Source organism: Heptranchias perlo, chromosome 7 (assembly GCF_035084215.1).
Source record: "Heptranchias perlo isolate sHepPer1 chromosome 7, sHepPer1.hap1, whole genome shotgun sequence".
In the NCBI taxonomy this organism is placed as follows: Eukaryota; Metazoa; Chordata; class Chondrichthyes; order Hexanchiformes; family Hexanchidae; genus Heptranchias; species Heptranchias perlo.
Genome location: NC_090331.1, coordinates 97,247,555 through 97,275,401, shown reverse-complemented (window position 1 = coordinate 97,275,401; position 27,847 = coordinate 97,247,555). Strand labels below are relative to the sequence as shown.

The window sequence follows — 27,847 nt, the reverse complement described above, 5'->3', positions numbered from 1 at the left end:
ACTTCCCCTTGACATTCAACGGCACTACCATTGCCGAATCCTCCACCATCAACATCCTGGGGGTCACCATTGACCAGAAACTTAACTGGACCAGCCACATAAATACTGTGGCTACGAGAGCAGGTCAGAGGCTGGGTATTCTGCGGCGAGTGACTCACCTCCTGAATCCCCAAAGCCTTTCCATCATCTACAAGGCACAAGTCAGGAGTGTGATGGAATACTCTCCATTTGCCTGGATGAGTGCAGCTCCAACAACACTCAAGAAGCTCGACACCATCCAGGACAAAGCAGCCCGCTTGATTGCCACCCCATCCACCACCCTAAACATTCACTCCCTTCACCACCGGCGCACAGTGGCTGCAATGTGTACCATCCACAGGATGCACTGCAGCAACTCGCCAAGGCTTCTTCGACAGCACCTCCCAAACCCGTGACCTCTACCACCTAGAAGGACAAGAGCAGCAGGCACATGGGAACAACACCACCTGCACTTTCCCCTCCAAGTCACACACCATCCTGACTTGGAAATATATCGCCGTTCCTTCATTGTCGCTGGATCAAAATCCTGGAACTCCCTTCCTAACAGCACTGTGGGAGAACCTTCACCACAAGGACTGCAGCGGTTCAAGAAGGCGGCTCACCACCACCTTCTCAAGGGCAATTAGGGATGGGCAATAAATGCTGGCCTTGCCAGCTACGCCCACATCCCTTGAACGAATAAAAAAAAAAGCTGTCATCTTTGGGTATGACAGTGGAGTTGTAAGCAGGCAAGAGCACTTACCAGACAGGACCGTCCTTACATATCTAATTAAATGATGGATAACAAAGTCAGTTGGGCCTTTTGCAGTTTCAACAGAGCTGTAATTCCATGGGAATTGTAGGACCTTTGAAGTCATGCTGTTCTTTCCTGGCAGTGCTGGTACGATCATTTATAATTAGAGCAAAAGTCTCATTAGGCTAAGTGTATGGTGTCGGTCAGCAAAGGGCAAAAGTGCCTTTACTTTTCTTTCAAAGCATATTCCCAAAAGTCCAAGCAGCTGATATGATCCTTGGCGCCCCCTGAACCAGCCATAGGGGATGTAGAAGAGCTGCCTGGGGTAGCAGTCTCTCCAATTTTCCCTTCCTTCTCTGTGTGGACTTAGTGGGCAGTGACACTGAGATCTGGAACTCAGCAACACGTGTGGAGGGGGGAATCAAACTTATGCCTCATCACCCTGCAGAGCTTTGTGTGGGTGCTTCAACATCGTGCCAGCACCACCCGAGATCAGTTTGATTGGAATGAGACAATTTGTGTGGGATGCGGGTAAAAACGTTTAAAATGAAGAAAATGCTGGTAGTGCACAGGAGTTTAATCAGCATCTCAAAAAGCAAAAAAGGTTCAAGTTTTGTGTACGGCATAGAGGAGACTTTGCGGCAATGTCATGGAAGTTTTCAAGATTATGAAGGTGGTTGACAGAATTGATCCAGGCAAATTGTTTACTAAAGTGAAGGGGTCAAATAGCAGGGAACAAAAGTTAGAAGTTGCTCAGGAAGGTCATTTAAATAGGTTCCAGAGACAATTAGACATGTTTCAGGAGAAGGAAAGGATTGAGAATTATAGTGAGATGGTGGATAGGTGGACCTGATCTAAGAAAAAGAGAGTGGCTTATTGGGCCTAATAGCTTTTACCTATTCGTAACAGTGCTTAAGTAAACTTTCAGTTCTGATGAACATAATCGAATGTTACCAGACAAGTGCTGAATATGCAGCAGAGATAAGAGTACTAAGCTGTAAATCAGGAATGGCACACTAGGGTTATAGCTGTAACTGGTTCATTTGTAATATTGGAGTGGTTCATACAGGGGTGCTCAGTTTATGTAATGCTTGGAGTACCTCTCTGTTTATTTTTCTTTTTTCTAAATGTTTTGAGTCACTAACATTGTTACCAACAGGATATCAACAAAATCACAACTGAACATTTTTTAGAAAAACATACAAAAAAAGAACAGAAGCCAGTTATTTTCCTGGTGTATTTTTGTGACTTTGAAGTAGTAAGGCCTCTCCCCAAGGACAGGAGTTAAACAGCTTCTAGAGAACCTTCTAACAGCAACAAAATTAGCCTCTAATTGACCTAAGGATTTAAACCACTTTCCCACAAGGAGTACCCCAGCAGTGGGCTTAACAAGACAGCCCAGGTTAGTAGATAAACATGACAGTCTCCCAACCCCCAGACTACTCATGAGCAATGCCATGAGAAATCAGCTAGTATTATCCTCGTAGCCTGCTGAGTTTGTACTACGTAATTCAATTAATTTTCAGTAGGCTAAATATTTATAAATGTTATGTACAGGGTTCTGCATTTAAACTTCGGGAAGCTAGTCTTGCATTTGTGGTAGATTCTCTTGGCTGGTGAAGTAGAGTCCATTGTTCTGCATGGTGATGACAATGGTAAGGTAGACCATGAGGGAATAGAAGTTCCTAGTTGTTGTAATAGCTTTCAGGTTGTACCTTTTTTCTCCTAGGCACCAACGTGTGTCTGTCTACTATGTATACCCTACCTTTATGCACCAACAGAACTAGCCGCTATCAGTGACAGAGCTTTGCCTTTCAAATAGCAAGATGTAACTGCACGGTACATACAGCTGCTTTATCTTCCGCATGCTAGTGTGGTTGCATGTTCTACTGCATACCATAATCTTTACCCTAGGTTCTGCCTTATCGACTCTAAACTGTTCTTACCATAGTTTGTTTCACCTTCACTGAAGTCTTTGGGTCAGACACACTAGGTTGTGCTGCGGATGAGAATTGGTTCAAAGCATCTGCTCCTGGTTCAGATGACATTTATTATTTATGCCTGGGAGCAGTATTGGGACAACCTGGAGCTATTCACGTCAGAATCCATTGTGACTATCTAGGACGGTATCCTCACTTCTAAGCCCCAGAGTCCGACTGCACAGTACAGTTGCGTTATTAAACTACCTAGCTTGGCAATATTCGTTCAAACCAGTCACTCTTAATCAAATGATTGTTGTGAGTAATCTGATTGAAAAGTTGTGAACTTTAGCCCTTGTAGTGCGCTATGCATCACTGTGTGGGTGCTATTAGAAATCTTCTTGCACAACTGAAGGATTTTTTGTTTAATACACGTTTGTGGTTGTAAGCAAGTCTACTTGACCATTCGACCCAACAGTCCATGTCGATGTTTACCCTCCATGTGAGCAAATAGTCCTAATCATATTTACGCGCCCTGTTCCGATCTTAACTCAGCTATGCTCTGGTTCACACTTTCGAGCCCTCTAATCTGCTTTTTTACTATCCTCGGTTGTGGAGCAGAGGAGAGGCTTTTTGTCGAAGATCTCTTCCCTCCCAGTTCATCCCCAGTAATCCTCTTTTTGGCCCTTTCCCCTTCCCTTTTTGGCTTTTGCTTCAACAACCTCTTCTGAGGGGTGCACCCATGACTTCTAAAGCTCCTATTTTTTTCCTCCTGCACGTACTCTCATTCTTTCATTCATTTCGGGATGTAGTTGCTTCTTATTCTGATGTGTCAGGCCAATTTCAATCAGAATCTGCCAGCACGTATTTGGAGTTGCTTCATAGCCATAACCAAGGGAGTGGATTCAGGGAGCAGGTTATATTTGCATTCTATCAGTCTTGTACATTTGTGTCAATGAAATGTTGCCGTAAGGATTTCACTCCATGTGAACCACATTCCTTAACCCTGGTGAAGACCACCAAAGATTTTATTGCTTGAAAAGCTATCTTTAGGGGGAATTGGGTTTTCAATGGAATAAATCCAGCCTTGAAGAATAGGATGAAAACCTGTAAAACCTGGCTGTAGGAGCTCCATGTGCACTACATTTGGAGCGTCTGTAAAGCTGATATGGAAACTGGAAGAATTCACACTGGTGCAATAGAACTAGGCTTCTGGGATAAGGTTCGAAAGGCATGTTGGGGTCATTTATATTAATTCTGCAATGACTTGTGCCAAATCTGAACTGGGAGCACTTGATCCTGACGCATGCCATCCAGAATGGGAAGTGATGAATTTGCCACTGATGATATTCATCATCTTGTAAGCATCAAAAAAGTAACAAAGTATTAATTTATTTTTAAGAAACAAAATTGCCAGAAAATAGCCTCCCCCAATGCCCCTTCCCCCAACCCCCCATCTGACAGTAGTTGATAAAAAGGCTTGAACTCCACATATAGCAGTCCATGTGCAAGCTGTCCATGTTTGCTACATTACAACAGTGACTACACTTCAAAAGTACTTAATTGGCTGTAAAGCACTTTGGGACATCCTGAGGTCGTGAAAGGCACTCTAAGTACAAGTCTTTCTTAATGTGCTATAAGGGAGCCACTCAAAAATCACATTATAGTGGAATGTGTGATACGGTGGGAGTCCTGTTGATTCTTAATTCCAGTGCTGTATGGAGTGCCTGTATTTGTATCTGCAAGGTGTCGAATTTGAGCTAGTTACGTTATATTCTGGGATTCTTGGCTTAAACAAAGATTATTTAAAATGGCATTAGGTGCATTTTGTTAATGAACATAAGAGCCTAGAAATTAAAGGCCTAAAATTTTTAGCATAAGCAAGCTTTCAGGTGTTCATAAGCTAATGTCACAGGGTAATTTCTAGGCTATGGTAATTGCCAAATCAATTTATGCTGTTTCCTTATCTGCCAAATTCTCTATTGCTAGTGATAGCAATGACCCTCCAGAGGCCAATCCCATAGAAGACCTTTGTAACTGGGATCCTAGTAACCTTTGTAACTGGGATCCAAGTAACCTTTGTAACTGGGGTCCTAGTAACCTTTGTAACTGGGGTCCTAGTAACCTTTGTAACTGGGGTCCTAGTAACCTTTGTAACTGGGGTCCTAGTAACCTTTGTAACTGGGGTCCAAGTAACCTTTGTAACTGGGGTCCAAGTAACCTTTGTAACTGGGGTCCAAGTAACCTTTGTAACTGGGGTCCAAGTAACCTTTGTAACTGGGGTCCAAGTAACCTTTGTAACTGGGGTCCTAGTAACCTTTGTAACGGGGCTCCAAGTAACCTTTGTAACTGGGGTCCAAGTAACCTTTGTAACTGGGGTCCAAGTAACCTTTGTAACTGGGGTCCAAGTAACCTTTGTAACTGGGGTCCAAGTAACCTTTGTAACGGGGATCCTAGTAACCTTTGTAACGGGGATCCTAGTAACCTTTGTAACGGGGATCCTAGTAACCTTTGTAACTGGGGTCCAAGTAACCTTTGTAACTGGGGTCCAAGTAACCTTTGTAACTGGGGTCCAAGTAACCTTTGTAACTGGGGTCCAAGTAACCTTTGTAACTGGGGTCCTAGTAACCTTTGTAACGGGGATCCTAGTAACCTTTGTAACGGGGATCCTAGTAACCTTTGTAACGGGGATCCTAGTAACCTTTGTAACGGGGATCCTAGTAACCTTTGTAACGGGGATCCTAGTAACCTTTGTAACGGGGATCCTAGTAACCTTTGTAACGGGGATCCTAGTAACCTTTGTAACGGGGATCCTAGTAACCTTTGTAACGGGGATCCTAGTAACCTTTGTAACGGGGATCCTAGTAACCTTTGTAACGGGGATCCTAGTAACCTTTGTAACGGGGATCCTAGTAACCTTTGTAACGGGGATCCTAGTAACCTTTGTAACGGGGATCCTAGTAACCTTTGTAACGGGGATCCTAGTAACCTTTGTAACGGGGATCCTAGTAACCTTTGTAACGGGGATCCTAGTAACCTTTGTAACGGGGATCCTAGTAACCTTTGTAACGGGGATCCAAGTAACCTTTGTAACGGTGCTCCTAGTAACCTTTGTAACGGGGGCCCCCGCAGCCTTTGTAGCGGGGGCCCCCGCAGCCTTTGTAGCGGGGGCCCCCGCAGCCTTTGTAGCGGGGGCCCCCGCAGCCTTTGTAGCGGGGGCCCCCGCAGCCTTTGTAGCGGGGGCCCCCGCAGCCTTTGTAGCGGGGGCCCCCGCAGCCTTTGTAGCGGGGGCCCCCGCAGCCTTTGTAGCGGGGGCCCCCGCAGCCTTTGTAGCGGGGGCCCGCGCAGCCTTTGTAGCGGGGGCCCCCGCAGCCTTTGTAACGGGGGCCCCCGCAGCCTTTGTAACGGGGGCCCCCGCAGCCTTTGTAACGGGGGCCCCCGCAGCCTTTGTAACGGGGGCCCCCGCAGCCTTTGTAACGGGGGCCCCCGCAGCCTTTGTAACGGGGGCCCCCGCAGCCTTTGTAACGGGGGCCCCCGCAGCCTTTGTAACGGGGGCCCCCGCAGCCTTTGTAACGGGGGCCCCCGCAGCCTTTGTAACGGGGGCCCCCGCAGCCTTTGTAACGGGGGCCCCCGCAGCCTTTGTAACGGGGGCCCCCGCAGCCTTTGTAACGGGGGCCCCCGCAGCCTTTGTAACGGGGGCCCCCGCAGCCTTTGTAACGGGGGCCCCCGCAGCCTTTGTAACGGGGGCCCCCGCAGCCTTTGTAACGGGGGCCCCCGCAGCCTTTGTAACGGGGGCCCCCGCAGCCTTTGTAACGGGGGCCCCCGCAGCCTTTGTAACGGGGGCCCCCGCAGCCTTTGTAACGGGGGCCCCCGCAGCCTTTGTAACGGGGGCCCCCGCAGCCTTTGTAACGGGGGCCCCCGCAGCCTTTGTAACGGGGGCCCCCGCAGCCTTTGTAACGGGGGCCCCCGCAGCCTTTGTAACGGGGGCCCCCGCAGCCTTTGTAACGGGGGCCCCCGCAGCCTTTGTAACGGGGGCCCCCGCAGCCTTTGTAACGGGGGCCCCCGCAGCCTTTGTAACGGGGGCCCCCGCAGCCTTTGTAACGGGGGCCCCCGCAGCCTTTGTAACGGGGGCCCCCGCAGCCTTTGTAACGGGGGCCCCCGCAGCCTTTGTAACGGGGGCCCCCGCAGCCTTTGTAACGGGGGCCCCCGCAGCCTTTGTAACGGGGGCCCCCGCAGCCTTTGTAACTGGGGCCCCCGCAGCCTTTGTAGCGGGGATCTGATTCACCTTTGTAACTGGCAAGTTATTGAGATAACTATATGAAGGAACAGAACAGATGTAATTGCATTTACAAACGCATTGTACTGATCCTGTCTGTATTGGCTCTGGAAAAAGATTTCCTCTGCTTGCTATAGGTGATTAAATCCCAAAGGCATGTATGTGATTTCCCTACAAATAGCAAATGGGGAATCCTCCCCAGACTTCGTCTCTTACTCAAAGAATGATGGGAAAAACAAAACACTACAGATTCTGGAAATCTGAAACAAAAATGGAAAATGCTTGAAACACTCAGCAAGTCAGGCAGCATTTGTAAAGAAACTCTTCACCAGAACCATTCTGATTTGTTATTTCAAAACCTGTGTCTTTTTTCTTTCTTGAAAGCAGCAGTCACATTGTGTGTTGTATATATAACACCACATGTTATGCTGTAATAGAATTGCAATTCGATTTGTGACTTTTCCCCTCTGACTGGCATTTAATTGTGGAAGCAGCCAGGCATACATCCATATAATATTCATTGAACAATACAGAAACTAGGAGATTATGAAGTAGAGGAGAACAAATGAGAGAGTTAGAGATGGAAACTGCAGAAAGAATTGTGCCGAGTAAAAGATTGAGAGATCAAATTAAAGAGAGGGAGAGTGGACAAGAATACAAGGGGTAACAACGACAGTTAAATTTTCATAAAAATAAAAAGTAAAAAGTGCAAATGCTGGAAATCAGAAATAAAAACAGAAAATGCTGGGAATACACAACAGCCTTTTGGTTGTGGAGCCTTCATCATTGTTTTTTTCTATTTACAGACGCTGACTGACCGCTGTGTTTCCAGTGTCTTCTGTGTTTCAGTGGGGTTACGATTCGTGTTTATTTTTTACTTCAGTGTTCTGGTACCAGAAATGGAGTTTATTGTGTATGCTGCCTACTCTTGCTGCTGTGAATGGTTCATCAATCAGAAAGGGAGGGCTTAATCTGCAGTCTGAATCTTGGAAGGTGGTTCCAACAGGAAATAAACCACCGCTTTCTACTGGACACATATAAAGTAGAATCATTTATAATGTGGAGGTAGGACAGGTGGTGTGAAATTACATTGTGGTGGGGGTTTGTTGCAGTGTAGCTCTGGTTAGTGGAATATTGGCAGTTTCATTTGACCTATTTATACTATTATAAAGGAGATTTATAAAGCCCCAAGAGACAGTGGAACAGTCTAACAGGCCAAGATTCCAGACGTAGATTATAACTTTAGGGTCGGTAGGAAGGAAACCGATGCTGCAGTTGTCGTGTAAATGCACTCTGAGAGTCCGACAGTCAGGAGGGTAAAGAACCACTGAGAACCTACTGGAGTTTTTTGAGGATGTAACTGGTAGAATAGATAAGGGAGAACCAGTGGATGTGGTGTATTTGGATTTTCAGATGGCCTTTGATAAAGTCCCACATAAGAGGTTAGTGTGCAAAATTAAAGCACATGGGATTGGTGGTAATATACTGGCATGGATTGAAAATTGGTTAACAGACAGGGATCAGACAGCAGGAATAATTGGGTCTTTTTCGGGGTGGCAGGCAGTGACTAGTGGGGTACCGCAGGGATCAGTGCTTAGGCCCCAGCTATTCACAATATATATTTGGATGAGGGAACCAAATGTAATATTTCCAAGTTTGCTGATGACACAAAACTAGGTGGAATTGTGAGTTGTGAGGAGGATGCAAAGAGGCTTCAAGGCGATTTAGACAAGTTGAGTGAGTGGGCAAATACATGGCAGATGCAGTATAATGTGGATAAATGTGAAGTTAAAACTGAAGGAAGGAAAAACAGAAAGGCAGAGTATTATTTAAATGGTGATAGATTGGGAAATGTTGATGTACAAAGGGACCTGGGTGCCCTTGTACACCAGTCACTGAAAGCAAACTTGCAGGTGCAGCAAGCAGTCAGGAAGGCAAATGGTATGTTGGCCTTCATTCCAAGAGGATTTGAGTACAGGAGCAGGGATGTCTTACTGCAGTTATACAGGGCCTTGGTGAGACCACACCTGGAGTATTGTGTACAGTTTTGGTCTCCTTACCTAAGAAAGGATATACTTGCCATAGAGGGAGTGCAGCGAAGGTTCACTAGACTGATTCCTGGGATGGCAGGACTGTTGTATGAGGAGAGATTGGGTCGACTTAGCCTGTATTCACTCGAGTTCAGAAGAATGAGAGGGGATCTCATTGAAATATATAAAATTCTGACAGGACTAGACCAACTGGATGCAGGGAGGATGTTTCCCCTGGTTAGGGGGCCCAGAAGGAGGGGTCACAGTCTCAGGATACAGGGGTAGGACATTTAGGACTGAGATGAGGAGAAATTTCTTCACTCAGAGGGTGGTGAACCTGTGGAATTCTCTACCACAGAAGGCTGTGGAGGCCAAGTCACTGAATATATTTAAGGAGCTAGATAAATTTCTGGACATAAAAGGCATCAAGGGGTATGGGGAGAGTGCGGGAATATGGTATTGAGATGGAGGATCAGCCATGATCATTTTGAATGGCGGAGCAGGCTCGAAGGGCCGAATGGCCTACTCCTGCTCCTAGTTTCTAAAAGGCAAGTAAAAGGCAAGTAAAAGGCAATGTTTCTAAAAGGCAAGTAGCGAAAGGCAATGAATTCTCTTTGGGACAGAGTACAACTGGCGAAAACTAGATTAATCTCAAAAGCACTGCTGTCAATGAGAAAGAATAGTGAGAGGTAAGGAAGCCTGAGAAAGAAATGGAAAACTACAAGTTTATGGAGGGAGATTTTTAATGGTAAGAAATGGATGGTGTGTCTGGGAATGAGAGAACGGATGGGTGCTTCTCAGAGGCTGTGCACAGAAAGTAAAACCAATGCTAACGAGAAAAACCCAGCAACAATATGGAGAGATGCATGTGTTGCATCATTTTATTTAAGACTTGTTTCACGTTGCATTTGTTCATTTGTAAATTTTCTCTTCAGCAATCAGCATTTTGAACTTACTCTTCTCCTTATTTCTAGGATGTATGTGAACTGTTCTGGACCCGGTTTCAGTTTACATTCAGACATTGTCATGCCTTACATCACTCATTATGGTTCTAAAGACCAAATTGAGCGTTACATCCCTCAGATGGTTTCCGGAAAGTGTATTGGTGCCATTGCAATGACTGAACCCGGTGCTGGCAGGTGAGAGAGCATCAATAAAGTTATTAATTCTTCTTGTGAAGTACATTACAGCCTGGTTCTAGATGAAAGAAATTATCTCTCCTTCGACACATTAGATATAATTTTTTTCCTCCAAGATGTCACCCCTTGCCCTCCTCTCCTGAAGGTGCTGACTTTTGTTGGGGTAATGTTCCGCAAGCACCAGCAGCCCTTCACCTGCTAGTTCAAATGGCCCATTTTCATGTGTAAACACATTTTACCACAGGAGTCACTGACTGGTGATTAGGAGTGGGAACGTTGGCTGAGAATAGCTAACTCAACACATACTCTTTGAACTTGGAACTTCCCTAGTCTACATGGCTTAGTACTTTGCAACTGTTGAAGTTTTGAAGTTGAAGGTTCATACGAACAAAGGCTTCCGTAACCTTTTGGGCTATTAGGGAATCTGTGCTGTTCTTGAGTCACTGCTTGGAAAGGGTGGATGTCCTGGGGAGATTTCCTCTTGCACGTTTCCCCTAACGGAATGTCCAATTTTGGGAACGTGTGTGGGGAATCGTAGGAATGAGTCTACATCTGAGCACTCTTGCACAACCCGCTGCAGCGCTCTTCAGTCTGGGTCCTTGTTTATTAATTAGGAGCGGGAATCCTGGCTGATTTTTTTTTTCCTTTTCCCCCATCCTGGTGGATGATTTCCCCCCTCTTCCCCCCCCCCCCCCCCCCAGCCACTTGCCAGTCAACAAACCATGAGACCATTTACAGTGCCCTAACTGTTGCCTTCCCTGACCCCCTGCTGACATGCAGCACAGTACAGGGACCATACCTGGCATCTTGTCTGAATGGGCCAGTTACCAACTGGGTCATATGTTACTTTGGGTTTGTATTAATGTGTCTAAATAAGGTTTTAAAATTGATGGCTATGATGGTGTCAGGATGGGGAAACACTGAGTGGATGCTGGAATGTGGTTGTCTAATTTTAACATTGGCGAAAGAGGTGTAGTTGCATTGGGGAGTCAGTAAGAGAGTGACTAGTTCTGGGCGGTGCTCCTATTTGGCATCTTTTAGTTCTCTACAATGTAAGATCCTTCTAAGTAGATAGATCATTAGGCAAAGTTTTGGTGGTAACACAAGCCAAGTACATTACAACACTGTACTGGAACCTCTTTAGACAAACCTGCAAATAAGAAATTAAATGCTGTAAATGCAGGCATATCCACAACAGTTTCCTCACAGTTGTAAAGGAGCATGGGCTGGCTGTGTATTATCCAATGACTCAGTGTATTGTATTATACTCAGCGACTCAGCATCCACAGCCCCCTGGGGAATTCTCTACCCCAGAGGGCTGTGGATGCTGAGTCGTTGAGTATATTCAAGGCTGAGATCAATAGATTTTTGAACTCTAGGGGAATCGAGGGATATGGGGATCAGGCGGGAAAGTGGAGTCGAGGTCGAAGATCAGCCATGATCTTACTGAATGGCGGAGCAGGCTCGAGGGGCCGTATGGCCTACTCCTGTTCCTATTTCTTACGTAACACCAAATGGCATGAGAGCACGCTTAACTGTTCTGCCACTGGACAGCTTATCGATTGATTCTTTCAGTTAAATATTCTTAGAAATTAGTGACATGACCCCCATCCCCAACCAGTTCAAATACTGAACAATGTGATTTCACATGACCCCCATCCCCAACCAGTTCAAATACTGAACAATGTGATTTCTTAACTTTAAATTTTGACCCTTTTCAGTGATTTACAAGGAGTACGAACAAATGCCAAAAAGGACGGCAGTGACTGGATCCTCAATGGCAGCAAAGTAAGGAAAAATTCATGTTTTTTGTCTATACACAAATAAAATTACTTTGGGTCTTTTCCATCCTCCTTGATGTACTAAATGGTCACATACGCTGAAGTGTATACATTTTGCAATTTTGATCCTGATGAGTAATGACACCACATGAAGACCCTGTGTAAAACCAGGTTGCTTCCAGGTGACTCAGACAACTCACCTCTTTGAAATAATTTTATTCAGCAAATCAGAAGAAGACAATGATCCAGTTAAGGCAGGCCCAACCCTTGTCCGTATGAACCGTCAACTTCAAAAATAGTTTCGATTCATTAGCCTCTGAAGCAGCTTCCTCTATAGAGAAGGTGTGGAGCACAGTGACAAGTAAGCATCTTACAACTTTCCTATTTTACCATAACTGCTGTAACAGAAAAGATGGCATGCTTTTGATAGCTTATAGTCTTGTTGACAATACCATTTTCTTTCTCTTCTTTTTCGATATCTTTACTGACTTAGCAGTTGGTTTCTACCTCCAATCACAAAGTGATGAGCTATACCCCATATCCACCATCAATCGAGCCTGCTCCATAAAAAGAGGAATTGGGGAAAGAGTTTTGCAAGTCATTGACCCACAAGCCCTCCTGTCTAAAGTTTCCGGAGCTTGGCTTCAGCCCTGGCCTACATTAGATCTGCTGTGCCCAGATATGATGCAGAGCTCGGCCTCTGCCTGCATCTATCCTCAGACCTGCTGCACCCACATCTTCCCCAGGACATGGCCTTAGCCTCAACCTGCACCCTCCACACTGGTCCCTTCAACCCTTTTTTTTAAACTTTATTTGATTTTTGACCCCAGTTTAAAGATGGAGACCAATCACTACGCCAGGAAAGTTTTAAAGGAGTTACAAATTGACATAAAAGGTATGGTGGACTATTTATGCCACAGAAACCAATGTGACTAAATGAACTAAAACTGTTTACAGTAGTTGCTCACATGGGGTTAGCTCACAAGTTGTAATTGATGACTGTTGATCCACACACTTGGCTCTGTTTTCCACCTTTATGGCAAAATTGATGTCCATGAATCGCTTCAAGTCCAATTGCTAATGAAGCCACGTATAGTGATGAGAACTTTATCCCAAAGGAAATTGAAGGTTATAATCCTCTTTTTAAAATACTTTCTTTTTGATTACTTATGAGAAGTGTACTCAATGGAGGGGAAATGAAGATTAGTGAAAGAACATCGCCACGGGGAAGGAAGATCCACTTTAGGGTGTATATGTTCAACATGACACATAAATGGGTTTGAGAGTACTGCAGTGGAGACATCTAGTGTGTAATATTCCATGTAAAGGTATGCATTTGTGTGGAACTAAAGCTGAATCACGGGTACCACGTCTATATGAACAATTATTGCACTTGCCATAAACTGGGGACAGACAACAATAGTGCAACACCCATTTCAAGGAACCTTATGAAAGAGAGGAGAGGATGGGGCCACATAGCTGAAGGACGTGTTATCCAGGAGGAGTGGAGAGAAGGGGTTTGCAAAGGAAGCCAGATTCAGAGTGTGTGTGCTGAGCCCATAAGCTCAAGTTGGTCACTGAGGTAGGGGCAGATGAGGATTTTAATTTCAATGCATTGGGAAATGGGGAGCCAATGGAGGTTACAAGGACATGAGGAAATGGGGTAGGATTTATTTTTAAAACAAGCACCAAAAGGATAGGGAAAAATACGGAAAAACAACATTCCAGCACTAGAGTGGAGGGACAACAAAGAAGAACATATGCTGTCTATGTACCAGGTGTTAAAGAAGTCAAATGTACGTGAGACCAAAAAAAATAGTTGATAATGTGAAGAAGAGGCGAGGGCCGACCACAGTAACCAGTCTGAAGAGCAGAGCCTATCAAGACAATTCCTTCATAGATCATGTGCAGTTATGCCATTATGTATTCCATCCAACCCAAAGTCCAAGATGGTAAAACTCCCCGTAGCTCTCAAAGGTGATAAATTGAACCTCCAGGCTATCAGTCAACCACAACTTGCGCTCACATGGCACTGTTAATGTAGCAAAATGTACCAGGGCATTTTGCAACAGAGCTGGAAACTAACAGCAAGCAGGAGATAGGAGAGGCGACCAAAGGTGGTGTCAAAGTGAGGCTTTTGAAGGTGGGGAGAGGGGCCGCAAGGTATAATCCAATCTTACAACCCACAGGATTCAGCGCTGACCATTTCTATTCTACAGTTGAAGCATCCATGGTCCCAGCAATAGAGGAATTGTTATGTTCCATAGAGCAGCTGAGCATTTGTGCCCTTGTGTTCCTCGTATCCTTTAGTAAAGCTCATCTTGTTTTGATTTAAACAGAATTAACGTGACTGCTTTTGTTGGAAGTCTCTTCTACGAATGCACTGTTCTGTGGGAGGAAATACTTTTTCCCAAAACATTTCGCCTCATTTGAGGGCTCTTAATTTTATGGTGCTCTCTAGTTCTGTGGTTAAGTTAGACAAGCTGCTAACATCACTATTATCCATGCTTCTCATTATATCAAAGACGTGGATCATGTCTCCTCCTATTCGTCTTTTCTCCAATGCAAATTCAGTTCTGGAAGTTTCTTCAAAACTCTAAGTCCTAGAGTCATCTTTATTCCTCTTCTCTGAACTCTCTCTAATGTACTAAAGTGCTTTTGAAAGCAGGGCTAACAAGATTGTATAGAACGTTCTGACGCTGGCCTGCCTTCCCCCAGGGTAGCAGATGGCAAAATGATGGATACAGTCTGTTTAATAAATTTTTATCCCAAAAAAGGAAATCGAATTGGAATGTCAAAAAAGAATTCTCGCATATTATCTACTTTTCTGCTGAAGCAGCAGCAGGAAAAGACCTGTGTGTAGAGCGAGTTGCAGCATTAAAATGTCTTTGGATTGTTGGCAAGGAATTTAGCACTGTAAATTCAAGTGAGGCACAGTGTTAGGAAGAAGAATCTGACAAAGGCATGCAAGGTTGCAAAAGCAAACAAATGAAAGGTCTGGCACACTGTGTAGAGAGACTGCTTGCTGGTGTGTAGAGAGAGACTGCTTGCTGGTGTCTAGACTTTTTTTCTCTATTATGTGGAGCCTTGCTTTAAAATTTGGAAGACAAAAAGAAACCTTCCCAAAATGAATATATTTATGTCATATTGTACCAATTCTTTTTTAAATTGGTTGAATTGTTCTGTTAGAATGTTTCTCTAAGGTTATAAATTTGTTATGCCAAGCAGGCATTTCATTGTTATACTGTTGTATACTGTTAGACTGTTGTCAGCTTGACTCAGTGGTAGTCAAAAGATTATAGTTTCAAGCTTCACTCCAGTGCATTACTGAGGAAGTGATGCATTATCGGAGGTGCCATCTTTCAGAAGTCTCTTTAAACCAGAGCCGTCTTTGTTCTGCGGTGGTTCAGGAGGACATCAAAGATCCCGTAGTACTATTGAAAGATCCACGTACTTTCCTCAAGAAATGCCACCATTTCATTTCATTCCTATTTGTGAGATCTTGCTGTGCTAGATGTGACAAAATAGATGTCACATTTGCCTACATTGCAACAGTGACTGCACTTCAAAGCAATTCATTGTATGTGAAGCTGTTTCTGAGAGCTCTTGTAAGGTGTTGAGTAAATGCAAGTTTTTTTTTAAATTGGCTTAATATTATAAATTTTAAAGCATTAGATAGACTTCATATTAGTTATTACCAACACGTGGATATGCCTGACAAAACTTTTTAGTGTAAGTAACGTGTTAATACAATTTATATTCTTTATATACGGGAGAAGGGTACTTCAAATTTGGCTGTACTGTTGCATGTTCCGATATTGGACAGTGAACCAAGTCAGATTTTAAAAGAGAATGGTAAGAATTCTATGTCTATTATAGACACTGCTGTGCAAAGGCACAAACAGAACCAATTGTGTAGTCACTGCTTTTTGTTCAATTTCTAATGATACAAATGGAATTTTAGAATTAAAATAAAGGTCAGTAGAATTTGTCTTGTGGTTTTTGTGGCTAACGTGAGCAAAAAGAAGACCAGTTCAGTTTTACACGTTTTGTGGTATATCTTGACCAAAAGAAAAGCACTGAGGTAGAGGGAACGAGGGGGTGGTAGGAAAGGGTAGGGCAGTGATGGGAGTGTGGGGCTGGGGTAGAAGCAGGAGGGACAGGGTGAGAGGGAGTGGTGACAGTGAGAAGAAAGGGGAGGGCAGGTGATGGGTGCCAATGGGTGCTGGGAAGGGGTAGGGGTAGAGATTTGTTGTGGGCTGGGGAAACAGATGTTGAGCAGGGAGGTTGTAGTGCCATTCCCTTCAGATTGCTTTCGGCTATGGCCCTGTGATCCCTCATTCCAAAGCTGGCCTTGCCCTTCCTTTGACCACTGCCTGCACCTCCCAACAATGAAAGAATAACAGAGGGAAACTGAAGGAAGTAGAAAAAAGAAAGAGAACAGGGTAGAGAAAGAATGAGAAAAGAAGACATAGAAACAGAGGAAAGCATGGACATAGCTAAAAAAGATCAGAAAATGACAGCACTAGAAGAGGAAAGAGAGAGAACAAGGAACAGGTGGATGATGGACAGTAAGCAGAATGCGTATGCTGTAACTTACCATGTCATGGGAAACCCATGAGTACATTCTAAAATTGATCTAATGGGCCTAGACAGGAGGCAACATTTCTACACAAGTTTATGAACATCAGTGTATATATAAAATAGGGAGAAACTGTTTCCACTGGCAGGAGGGTCAGTAACCAGAGGACACAGATTTAAAGTAATTGGAAAAAGAGCCAGAGGGGAGATGAGAAGAAAGTTTTTTTATGCAGCGTGTTGTTATGATCTGGAATGCACTGCCTGAAAGGGTGGTGGAAGCAGATTCAGTAGTAACTTTCAAAAGGGAGTTGGATACATACTTAAAAAGGAGAAATTTGCAGGACTAGTGGGAGCATGGGAGTGGGACTAATTAGATAGCTCTTCAAAGAGCTGGCACAGACACGATGGGATAAATGGGCTCCTTCTGTGCTGTATCATTCTATGATTCCATAATGTATTAAAGGTACCTCCCGTTTACCATTAAATGTTCTGTTGCAGGTTTTTATAACGAATGGCTGGATGAGTGATGTGGTAATTGTCGTAGCTGTAACAGATCATGAGGCACGTTCTCGAGCCCATGGGATTAGTCTATTTCTTGTGGATAATGGCACAAAGGGATTCATCAAAGGAAAAAAACTGGAGAAGATTGGTTTGAAAGCACAGGTTTGCCTGACTTTATTTGAACTTTAAAGGTTGCTGTTCCGGATTTCATTTTTAAATAATTGTTTTCACTGGTTTTGTTGGAAATGGAATCATGTGTCGAATGTTCTGGAATATATATATATATAAATTTCTTCAGTGACACTTCAGATGTCACAAGGTGTCATAAGTATATAATCAGCACAGCGGAATGCCATTGGCCATCGTGCCTGTGCTAACGCCTAACTTCACATCAGACCTATCCATTCCAACTCCATTTCTCTGGTCATTACTCCATCTAATTAAATCTTACATGCTGTGATTGACTTGGCTCCTATAGCTACTTCTGTTAATGGGTTCTATATTCTAATAACCCTTGTGCGAGAACATTTGTACTAACCTCCCTCCATTAATGTCTTTGATGCTGCGGCTTGTTACCGATTGACTGACCAGTGCAAATAATCTTTAACAATTTACCTTCTCAAACCCTTTCATAATTTTGATCATTTCTGTGCGATTCCACCATTAACCCTTCTCTGCTTTAGCGAACACAGTGATAGCTTTTCAAGCCTTTCCTCATAACTTATCCCGTATCCCTTGCATCCTCCATAAATCCACTTTTTGCATGACTCCAATATCCTTTCTTCAATGGGGTGCCCAAAACTGCACACAGTACTCCACTCTGGCCTAACCAATGTTGTGTACAGATTCATCATCAATCACTTCCTTGTTTTTGTATTTGATACCTCCGCATATAAATCCTGGAATCCTATATGCCCTTTTTACACCCATCACCACCTGCAATTCTGCTTTTAAAAATCTGTACATCTGCACACTCTGCATTGAGAATTTTACAGCTTAGGTAATATTTTCATTCTCTGTTTTTCCCAAAATGTCCTCCTTCGCATCTATCTTCATTGAACTGCTTTTGTCACCTAACTGCCCACTCTTCTAACCTCCTTATTTCTTCCGCACAGTTTGCTATGCTTCCTAGTTTGGTGCCGTCAAAAAATTTTGTTTTTAGCGTCCCTGTGCCTAAGTCGAAATGACTTATGTATATGGAGAATGAGAGGTCCCAACGCTGTTCCCTGGAGCACACCGCTGATTACATCTTACCAACCTGAGAAACCCCCACCAACTTCTTACAAGATATCAGCCGTGGCTCAGTGGTAGCAAAAGGTGTGGGTTCAAGTCCCACTCCAGTGCCTTGAGTGCATAATCTAGGCTGACATTTCAGTGCAGTACCGTCGGAGGTGCCGTCTTTCGAATGGAGGCCTCATCTGCTCTGTTGGGTGGATATAAAAAATCTCATGGCACTATTTTAAGACGAGCAGGGGAGTTATTCCTGTGTTCCAGCCAACAGTTATCCCTCAAACAACGTCACTAAAAACAGATTATCTTGTCATTTATTTCATTGCTGTTTGTGGGATCTTGCTGTGCGCAAATTGGCTGCTGAGTTTCCCTACATTACAACAGTGATTACACTTCAAAAGTGCTTCATTGGCTGCGAAGCGCTTTGTGATGTCCTGAGTTCATGACAGGTGCTGTATAAATCAAGGGCTTTTTCAAGTCCAAGTATACTACTTCCACTGCATTCCCTTTGTATAGTCAGTAATTTCCTTGAAGAACATGATTAATTTAGTCAAGTATGACCTTCGCTTAATAAAGCTGTGTCGACTCTCTCTGGTAATCACATGCCTTTCCATGTGTTTAATAATTTTAACCATTAATATAGTCTTAAGAGTTGTTCTCCTATCAATGAGAAGTTAGTTGGTTTGTAATTACCTTGCTTATCCCATTCCCTTTTTTTGAAGTGTAACTTTGCCACCTTCCAGTTCTTTGGTACAATTCCAATTTCCCAATAATTCTAATACGTTCTGGTTTGAGCCGCAGCTATTTCATCACTCACTTCCCTGAACATGGCTCCTTTATTTTTGATCTAACCTGCTTCACCCATGGAACTCGAGTCACAAACCCTTACTCCTGTTGAGAATATTTTTAGCTTATATCTTACCCATCTTGTACTTAATGTTTTCCATTATTGGTCTGCTGTTTTATCTGCCAACTTTTCCATCCCATTTAAACCAGATTAGGTCTCATTTCTGGAGCATTAGCTCTCTTTCCTTGCAACAACTTTCTTTTTGACTTTTTTTTTCGTTATTAAGACAGTAAACTTAATTAATCAGGCAGTGCCTTCCAGATCACCATAACTCACTGCATTAAAACATTTTCTCATCTCCCTCTGGTTCTTTTGTCAATTACCTTAAATCTGTGTCCTCTGGTTACCGACCGTCCTACCACTGGAAACAGTTTCTTCCTATTTACTCTATCAAAATTTTGAAGACCTCTATTAAATCTTCCCTTCTCCTTCTAAGGAGAACAACCTCAGCTTCTCCAGTCTCTCCACATAACTGAAGTCCCTCAACCCTGGTATAATTCTAGCAAAACTCCTCTGCACCCTCTCCGAGGCCTTGACACCCTTCCTAAAGTGTGGTGCCCAGAATTGGCCACAATACTCCAGCTGGGGCCTAAGCAGTGTTTTCTAAAGGTTTAGCATCACTTTCTTAATTTTGTGCTCTCTGCCTCTATTTATAAAGCCAAGGATCCCGTATGCTTTTTTAACAGCTTTATCAACTTGTCCTGCCACCATCAAAGATTTGTTTACATAATCTCCCAGGTATCTCCATTCCAGCATCCCCTTTAAAATGGTGCCATTTAGTTTTTTCTTGAATCTTTCCTTGTACAGTGAAACCTGTGAATTACAGACACCTTAGGGACTGGCATCAGCTGTCCTTTCTTTGCAGGTGTCCTTATTTTCAAAATGGTCAGCGTATGTACTGTCAAAATTTTCAGTAGACGGGGGAGTTCTTTACCCAGCGTGCACAGCGGCAGAGAAGACGCTCAATCCCCGGGACAGAGCCGAGCGAGCATTCAATCCCAGAGAAACTGCTCTATCCCGGGACAGAGCCGAGCGAGCATTCAATCCCAGAGAAACTGCTCTATCCCCGGGACAGAGCCGAGCCCGCATTCAATCCCAGAGAAACTGCTCTATCCCCGGGACAGAGCCGAGCGAGCATTCAATCCCAGAGAAACTGCTCTATCCCCGGGACAGAGCCGTGCGAGCATTCAATCCCAGAGAAACTGCTCTATCCCCGGGACAGAGCCGAGCGAGCATTCAATCCCAGAGAAACTGCTCTATCCCCGGGACAGAGCCGAGCGAGCATTCAATCCCAGAGAAACCGCTCTATCCCCGGGACAGAGCCGTGCGAGCATTCAATCCCAGAGAAACTGCTCTATCCCCGGGACAGAGCCGAGCGAGCATTCAATCCCAGAGAAACCGCTCTATCCCCGGGACAGAGCCGAGCGAGCATTCAATCCCAGAGAAACCGCTCTATCCCCGGGACAGAGCCGAGCGAGCATTCAATCCCAGAGAAACCGCTCTCTCCCCGGGACAGAGCCGAGCGAGCATTCAATCCCAGAGAAACCGCTCTATCCCCGGGACAGAGCCGAGCGAGCATTCAATCCCAGAGAAACTGCTCTATCCCCGGGACAGAGCCGAGCGAGCATTCAATCCCAGAGAAACTGCTCTATCCCCGGGACAGAGCCGAGCGAGCATTCAATCCCAGAGAAACTGCTCTATCCCCGGGACAGAGCCGAGCGAGCATTCAATCCCAGAGAAACTGCTCTATCCCCGGGACAGAGCCGTGCGAGCATTCAATCCCAGAGAAACTGCTCTATCCCCGGGACAGAGCCGAGCGGGCATTCAATCCCAGAGAAACTGCTCTATCCCCGGGACAGAGCCAAGCGAGCATTCAATCCCAGAGAAACTGCTCTATCCCCGGGACAGAGCCGAGCGAGCATTCAATCCCAGAGAAACCGCTCTATCCCCGGGACAGAGCCAAGCCCGCATTCAATCCCAGAGAAACTGCTCTATCCCCGGGACAGAGCCGAGCGAGCATTCAATCCCAGAGAAACTGCTCCATCCCCGGGACAGAGCCGAGCCCGCATTCAATCCCAGAGAAACTGCTCTGTCCCCGGGACAGAGCCGAGCGAGCATTCAATCCCAGAGAAACCGCTCTATCCCCGGGACAGAGCCGAGCCCGCATTCAATCCCAGAGAAACCGCTCTCTCCCCGGGACAGAGCCGAGCGAGCATTCAATCCCAGAGAAACTGCTCTATCCCCGGGACAGAGCCGAGCGAGCATTCAATCCCAGAGAAACTGCTCTATCCCCGGGACAGAGCCGAGCCCGCATTCAATCCCAGAGAAACCGCTCAATCCCGGGACAGAGCCGTGCGAGCATTCAATCCCAGAGAAACTGCTCTCTCCCCGGGACAGAGCCGAGCCCGCATTCAATCCCAGAGAAACTGCTCTATCCCCGGGACAGAGCCGAGCGAGCATTCAATCCCAGAGAAACTGCTCTATCCCCGGGACAGAGCCGAGCGAGCATTCAATCCCAGAGAAACTGCTCTATCCCCGGGACAGAGCCGAGCGAGCATTCAATCCCAGAGAAACCGCTCTATCCCCGGGACAGAGCCGAGCGAGCATTCAATCCCAGAGAAACCGCTCAATCCCGGGACAGAGCCGAGCGAGCATTCAATCCCAGAGAAACCGCTCTCTCCCCGGGACAGAGCCGAGCGAGCATTCAATCCCAGAGAAACCGCTCTATCCCCGGGACAGAGCCGAGCGAGCATTCAATCCCAGAGAAACTGCTCTATCCCCGGGACAGAGCCGAGCCCGCATTCAATCCCAGAGAAACCGCTCTCTCCCCGGGACAGAGCCGAGCCCGCATTCAATCCCAGAGAAACTGCTCTATCCCTGGGACAGAGCCGAGCGAGCATTCAATCCCAGAGAAACCGCTCTCTCCCCGGGACAGAGCCGAGCAAGCATTCAATCCCAGAGAAACTGCTCTATCCCTGGGACAGAGCCGAGCGAGCATTCAATCCCAGAGAAACCGCTCTATCCCTGGGACAGAGCCGAGCGAGCATTCAATCCCAGAGAAACCGCTCTATCCCCGGGACAGAGCCGAGCGAGCATTCAATCCCAGAGAAACTGCTCTATCCCCGGGACAGAGCCGAGCGAGCATTCAATCCCAGAGAAACTGCTCTATCCCCGGGACAGAGCCGAGCCCGCATTCAATCCCAGAGAAACTGCTCTATCCCCGGGACAGAGCCGAGCGAGCATTCAATCCCAGAGAAACCCCTCTATCCCCGGGACAGAGCCGAGCGAGCATTCAATCCCAGAGAAACCGCTCAATCCTGGGACAGAGCCGTGCGAGCATTCAATCCCAGAGAAACTGCTCTATCCCCGGGACAGAGCCGAGCGAGCATTCAATCCCAGAGAAACTGCTCTATCCCCGGGACACAGCCGTGCGAGCATTCAATCCCAGAGAAACTGCTCTATCCCCGGGACAGAGCCGAGCGAGCATTCAATCCCAGAGAAACTGCTCAATCTCCGGGACAGAGCCGAGCGAGCATTCAATCCCAGAGAAACTGCTCTCTCCCCGGGACAGAGCCGAGCGAGCATTCAATCCCAGAGAAACTGCTCTATCCCCGGGACAGAGCCGAGCCCGCATTCAATCCCAGAGAAACCGCTCTCTCCCCGGGACAGAGCCGAGCCCGCATTCAATCCCAGAGAAACTGCTCTATCCCCGGGACAGAGCCGAGCCCGCATTCAATCCCAGAGAAACTGCTCTATCCCCGGGACAGAGCCGAGCCCGCATTCAATCCCAGAGAAACTGCTCTCTCCCCGGGACAGAGCCGAGCGAGCATTCAATCCCAGAGAAACTGCTCTATCCCTGGGACAGAGCCGAGCGAGCATTCAATCCCAGAGAAACTGCTCTTTCCCCGGGACAGAGCTGAGCGAGCATTCAATCCCAGAGAAACTGTTCTATCCCCGGGACAGAGCCGAGCGAGCATTCAATCCCAGAGAAACTGCTCTATCCCTGGGACAGAGCCGAGGGAGCATTCAATCCCAGAGAAACTGCTCTATCCCCGGGACAGAGCCGAGCCCGCATTCAATCCCAGAGAAACTGCTCTATCCCCGGGACAGAGCCGAGCGAGCATTCAATCCCAGAGAAACTGCTCTATCCCCGGGACAGAGCCGTGCGAGCATTCAATCCCAGAGAAACTGCTCTCTCCCCGGGACAGTGCCGAGCGAGCATTCAATCCCAGAGAAACTGCTCTATCCCCGGGACAGAGCCGAGCGAGCATTCAATCCCAGAGAAACTGCTCTATCCCCAGGACAGAGCCGAGCGAGCATTCAATCCCAGAGAAACTGCTCTATCCCCGGGACAGAACTGAGCCCGCATTCAATCCCAGAGAAACTGCTCTATCCCCGGGACAGAGCCGAGCGAGCATTCAATCCCAGAGAAACTGCTCTATCCCCGGGACAGAGCCGAGCGAGCATTCAATCCCAGAGAAACTGCTCTATCCCCGGGACAGAGCCGAGCCCGCATTCAATCCCAGAGAAACTGCTCTCTCCCCGGGACAGAGCCGAGCCCGCATTCAATCCCAGAGAAACTGCTCTATCCCCGGGACAGAGCCGTGCGAGCATTCAATCCCAGAGAAACTGCTCTCTCCCCGGGACAGAGCCGAGCCCGCATTCAATCCCAGAGAAACTGCTCTATCCCCGGGACAGAGCCGAGCGAGCATTCAATCCCAGAGAAACTGCTCTATCCCCGGGACAGAGCGGTTTCCCCGGTTTAAAGCCGTGGAAGTATTCAATCCCTGGGTGGGAGGGGAATCCCTGTGTGGGAGGGGTTTCCCTGTGATTGAGCCGTGCAAGTATTCAATCCCTGGGTGGGAGGGGTTTCCCTGTGATTGAGCCGTGCAAGTATTCAATCCCTGGGTGGGAGGGGTTTCCCTGTGATTGAGCCGTGCAAGTATTCAATCCCTGGGTGGGAGGGGTTTCCCTGTGATTGAGCCGTGCAAGTATTCAATCCCTGGGTGGGAGGGGTTTCCCTGTGATTGAGCCGTGCAAGTATTCAATCCCTGGATGGGAGGGGTTTCCCTGTGATTGAGCCGTGCAAGTATTCAATCCCTGGGTGGGAGGGGTTTCCCTGTGATTGAGCCGTGCAAGTATTCAGCCCGGGAGATAGAACAGTTTCTCTGCAGCTGTGTGTGCTGGGTAAAGAGCCCCCATTCCACAAAAGCTGCTGCCGCCTTGTGCTGATCTCACCAGAATTTGGGTGCAGAAAGGAAGCAAGCTGCAAGGAGAAGCGCTAGTGATCCCGACTCAGTGAAAGTTAACCAGATACAGCAGCTGTGCAACAGCCTGTGTCCCGTGCTTGAAGTTGTGAAAGGGCTTGGTGCATTGACAGCTGTCTGTAGCTTGTAAGTTGCGAGTGTCCGTGGTTTCAGAGCGCCTCTTACCTATTTTACTATATAAGTTATTTGGGGGTCTCAATAAGTGTCCATCTTTTGGGAGTGTCCGTTTATACAGGTTTCATTGTACTTCAGTCCTCTGATACCAAGTATCAGCTTCATGTCTCTTAGCATCGTCTCCAACAACTTGAAAATCTCCCTCATGTCTCAGTGACCAAGGCAGTAGTGATAATGCAATCTAACCGGAGTACTGCAGTGTTTTAGTATGACGACCTCTGATTTATGGTTTACTGACTTAACAATATAGTTCAACTTTCTATTGGTTGTGGAATTTTAATTTTCCAGTTTAATTCCTCACTCGAAAATTTTTTGATTAATAACTGCTTGTTGAATGTTTACGGAACATTATTTTACTTAACGTCTTCTCCACTGTGGTTTCACGTGATTTGTGTGTATTTTAAATACTGTGCGTAAGCACTGACCTTTACTGATATTCACTGAAGTAATGGCAAAGATAAAGCTGTAAATTATACTGCCGAGGCTGACAAAAATCCTCTTCTGTTTGAATGGAAAGGATACAGCTGAGCTCTTCTTCGAGGATGTTCGCTTGCCAGCTGATGCTCTGCTAGGGAAGGTTAACAAGGGATTCTACTATCTAATGTCCGAGCTTCCACAGGTAACAGCTGCGTATTTTTATTATCGTTTGTTTTGTGATTTTGCAATTCCTCTCCCTTTATTGTTCCAAGGGGTTGGCAGCTTTCACTCGTGGCTATTTTTCACCTGTGAGCCGAGACATACTATTCAATGATGGAAAGGATCAAAGCTGAGCCCAGTCCTACTCTACCCCACACATGCACACAGTTGGGGTTATTGGGTAGCGATTATGAGGAGGAACCTTGATTCAGTTTTTCCCATTTCTAGCCCGGGGCACTGAGGCTAAATAATTGCTGCTGAGATCCATTAGCTCAGCATAGAGCAGGGATTGAACCTGTCACGTGCTAGTCTGTATAGTTCAGTACTGCACTGGGTCATGCCTTTACCCACCAGGCCGTGGAGTAGAGCTGGCTGCATATTGTTTAAATTAAGGCCTGGGAATGATACCCATCTGCAGAGAGAACTGCTGACCAATGGCTCTACTTCTATGTACTAATTTCCATGTTCGAGTCATAGCATGACATTGTTTCCTGTCATGTTACAGACTGGATGCAGGGAGGATGTTTCCCCTGGCTGGGGGGTCCAGAACGAGGGGTCACGGTCTCAGGATACGGGGTAGGACATTTAGGACTGAGATGAGGAGAAATTTCTTCACTCAGAGGGTGGTGAACCTGTGGAATTCTCTACCACAGAAGGCTGTGGAGGTCAAGTCACTGAATATATTTAAGAAGGAGCTAGATAGATTTCTAGACACAAAAGGCATCAAGGGGTATGGGGAGAGAACGGGAATATGGTATTGAGATAGAGGATCAGCCACGATCATATTGAATGGCGGAGCAGGCTCGAAGGGCCGAATGGCCTACTCCTGCTCCTATTTTCTATGTTTGTATGTTTCCAACATGCTGCCATGGAAGGGGGAGTGAGATTTTTCCTAACAGGATAAACATTGAGCTTTGATCCTCTAAACGTAATGATGGAGAGGGGAAGTGGGATTACTTTGCAAGGCCTTCTCTTGTACTAGTGCTGCCCTTTAATGTTCTTTTGTAAACTCACCTGATAGCCTATGGGTAAAGTGTTGTACTAAGACAGAAGATACCCATGTTTGTTCTCCGTCTCAGTTGAATGGCAGTAGACAGCACTAAAATTGGTCTGGGCTAGGGGGAGCAAAATTCAGCTGGAGTTCCCACTGCTGTCCAGTGACCCCCTACTAGAATGTTTGTGCATGGACACCAGGTGAAAAAGGATCAAGCTTGACTGTGGTACCCTCCACAGTCGAATAGTTCAACACTCAGTCTAGACCCGCTTGACGAATGGCCACTTCAGAAAGATACCACAGGGCTGTCATAGTCCATGGAGGTACCCTGCAGCAAGAGTTGGCACCTTCAGGATAGGGAAGAATATTGGCACAAACTAGCAATTTTGTTCCTGTCTTTCTTTTTGTTAAACTGAAAGCCTGTGACATCTTTGGAAGGGGTGTGGGTAGTATGAAGAAGTTACTGAGCCCAACAGCAAGAAAATAGCAGCAAAATTGTAGAGCTTGAAAAGAAATGTGGCAGGACTATCCAAATAGTTTAATGGCCATCTTGGAAACATTTTTTAAAGAAGAATGGCATGGATTTGATTTGCTGCACTGTCCTATATCAGATTATGTTATTTGCTGGTATAACCTGCCGTGAAATTTGTATTTTCCCCATGCACAAAGAATAGAATTTGTACTAACCTGTGCTATTTATATCACAGAAATCTGTTTGTAAGGTGTAACTACAACTGGCCAGTATATGATGGACTCTATTGCGTTTTGTTCCTGCCTGAAATAAAGTGTAACCCTGTATGTTTATAGGAACGGCTGCTAATTGCAGACATGGCCATTGCCAACTGTGAATTCATGTTTGAAGAAACCAGAAAGTATGTGAAACAGAGAAAGGCCTTCGGAAAAACTATTGCTGATTTGCAGGTGAAAAATTAGAAGTTAATTACATTTAATGTTCGCTCCTGGAGGAAATGAAAGGCTTGTATGAAATGAGCGATTTGGTGAATGAACACAATTTAACAAACTGGTTAGTTTCACAATACTGAAATAACTTAAAATGGTTGCAGTTATTGACATCAAATGTGTCAGAAACTGAATAGTGTTATTAAGTTGTGTAAGAGATCGGCCGTTAGACTTGTGAATAGCTTCGGTAAAATTAATTGCCTTTCTTTTCCTCTTTCCTCCCCCATCCTTGGAAAGGAGACCTGGCTTTCCCCCTGGCTCTTTTTCTATTTCTGGATTTATTGATTTTTTTTTGTGCCCTCCTCATGATGGGGTTGACTCTTTGAGTGGTTACTTGTGTACCATTAACCCTCCAATAACTTGCTCAAGTGGCCAATCTTTGTGCTTGATCCTAGACAGTGGGTGTTGGCCTATTCCACCATTGAGGACAGCATCGCTGAGCTTGATCTTACACACACCTTCCAGCCACGGATTGTGATAAGGAGCAGAACCCCTGGCTGATTTCACCCCTCCCCATTCTGTAGCCCAGGGGCGCGGAAGCTCTCCAGTTGCTGCTCCGGCTGGCATCAGCTAACCCTACATAGACCAGGCATCGAATCTGGGACCTACTGGTCTACATGGTCTTTGCCCACCAGGTCATTGGTAGAATCTGGTGATTTTTAATGATCATAAGAAAATAGTTCTGACCGACACGAATCTGACACTTTAATACCAAAGCTCTGACGGGTCAAGGTGGACTT

General features: G+C 45.9%; 1 protein-coding gene across 2 annotated transcripts in view; it reads left to right on the top strand.

Annotated features, from left to right (window-relative positions):
• Positions 1-27,847, top strand: part of acadl (acyl-CoA dehydrogenase long chain) — a 101,593-nt gene that overhangs the window by 42,555 nt on the left and 31,191 nt on the right. For both annotated transcript variants that reach the window (XM_067988150.1, XM_067988152.1), the window contains exons 4-8: positions 9,972-10,136; positions 11,858-11,924; positions 16,997-17,161; positions 25,035-25,136; positions 26,955-27,068. In XM_067988150.1, the coding sequence (XP_067844251.1) occupies positions 9,972-10,136; positions 11,858-11,924; positions 16,997-17,161; positions 25,035-25,136; positions 26,955-27,068 (613 nt within the window). The remainder of the gene's footprint in view (positions 1-9,971; positions 10,137-11,857; positions 11,925-16,996; positions 17,162-25,034; positions 25,137-26,954; positions 27,069-27,847) is intronic.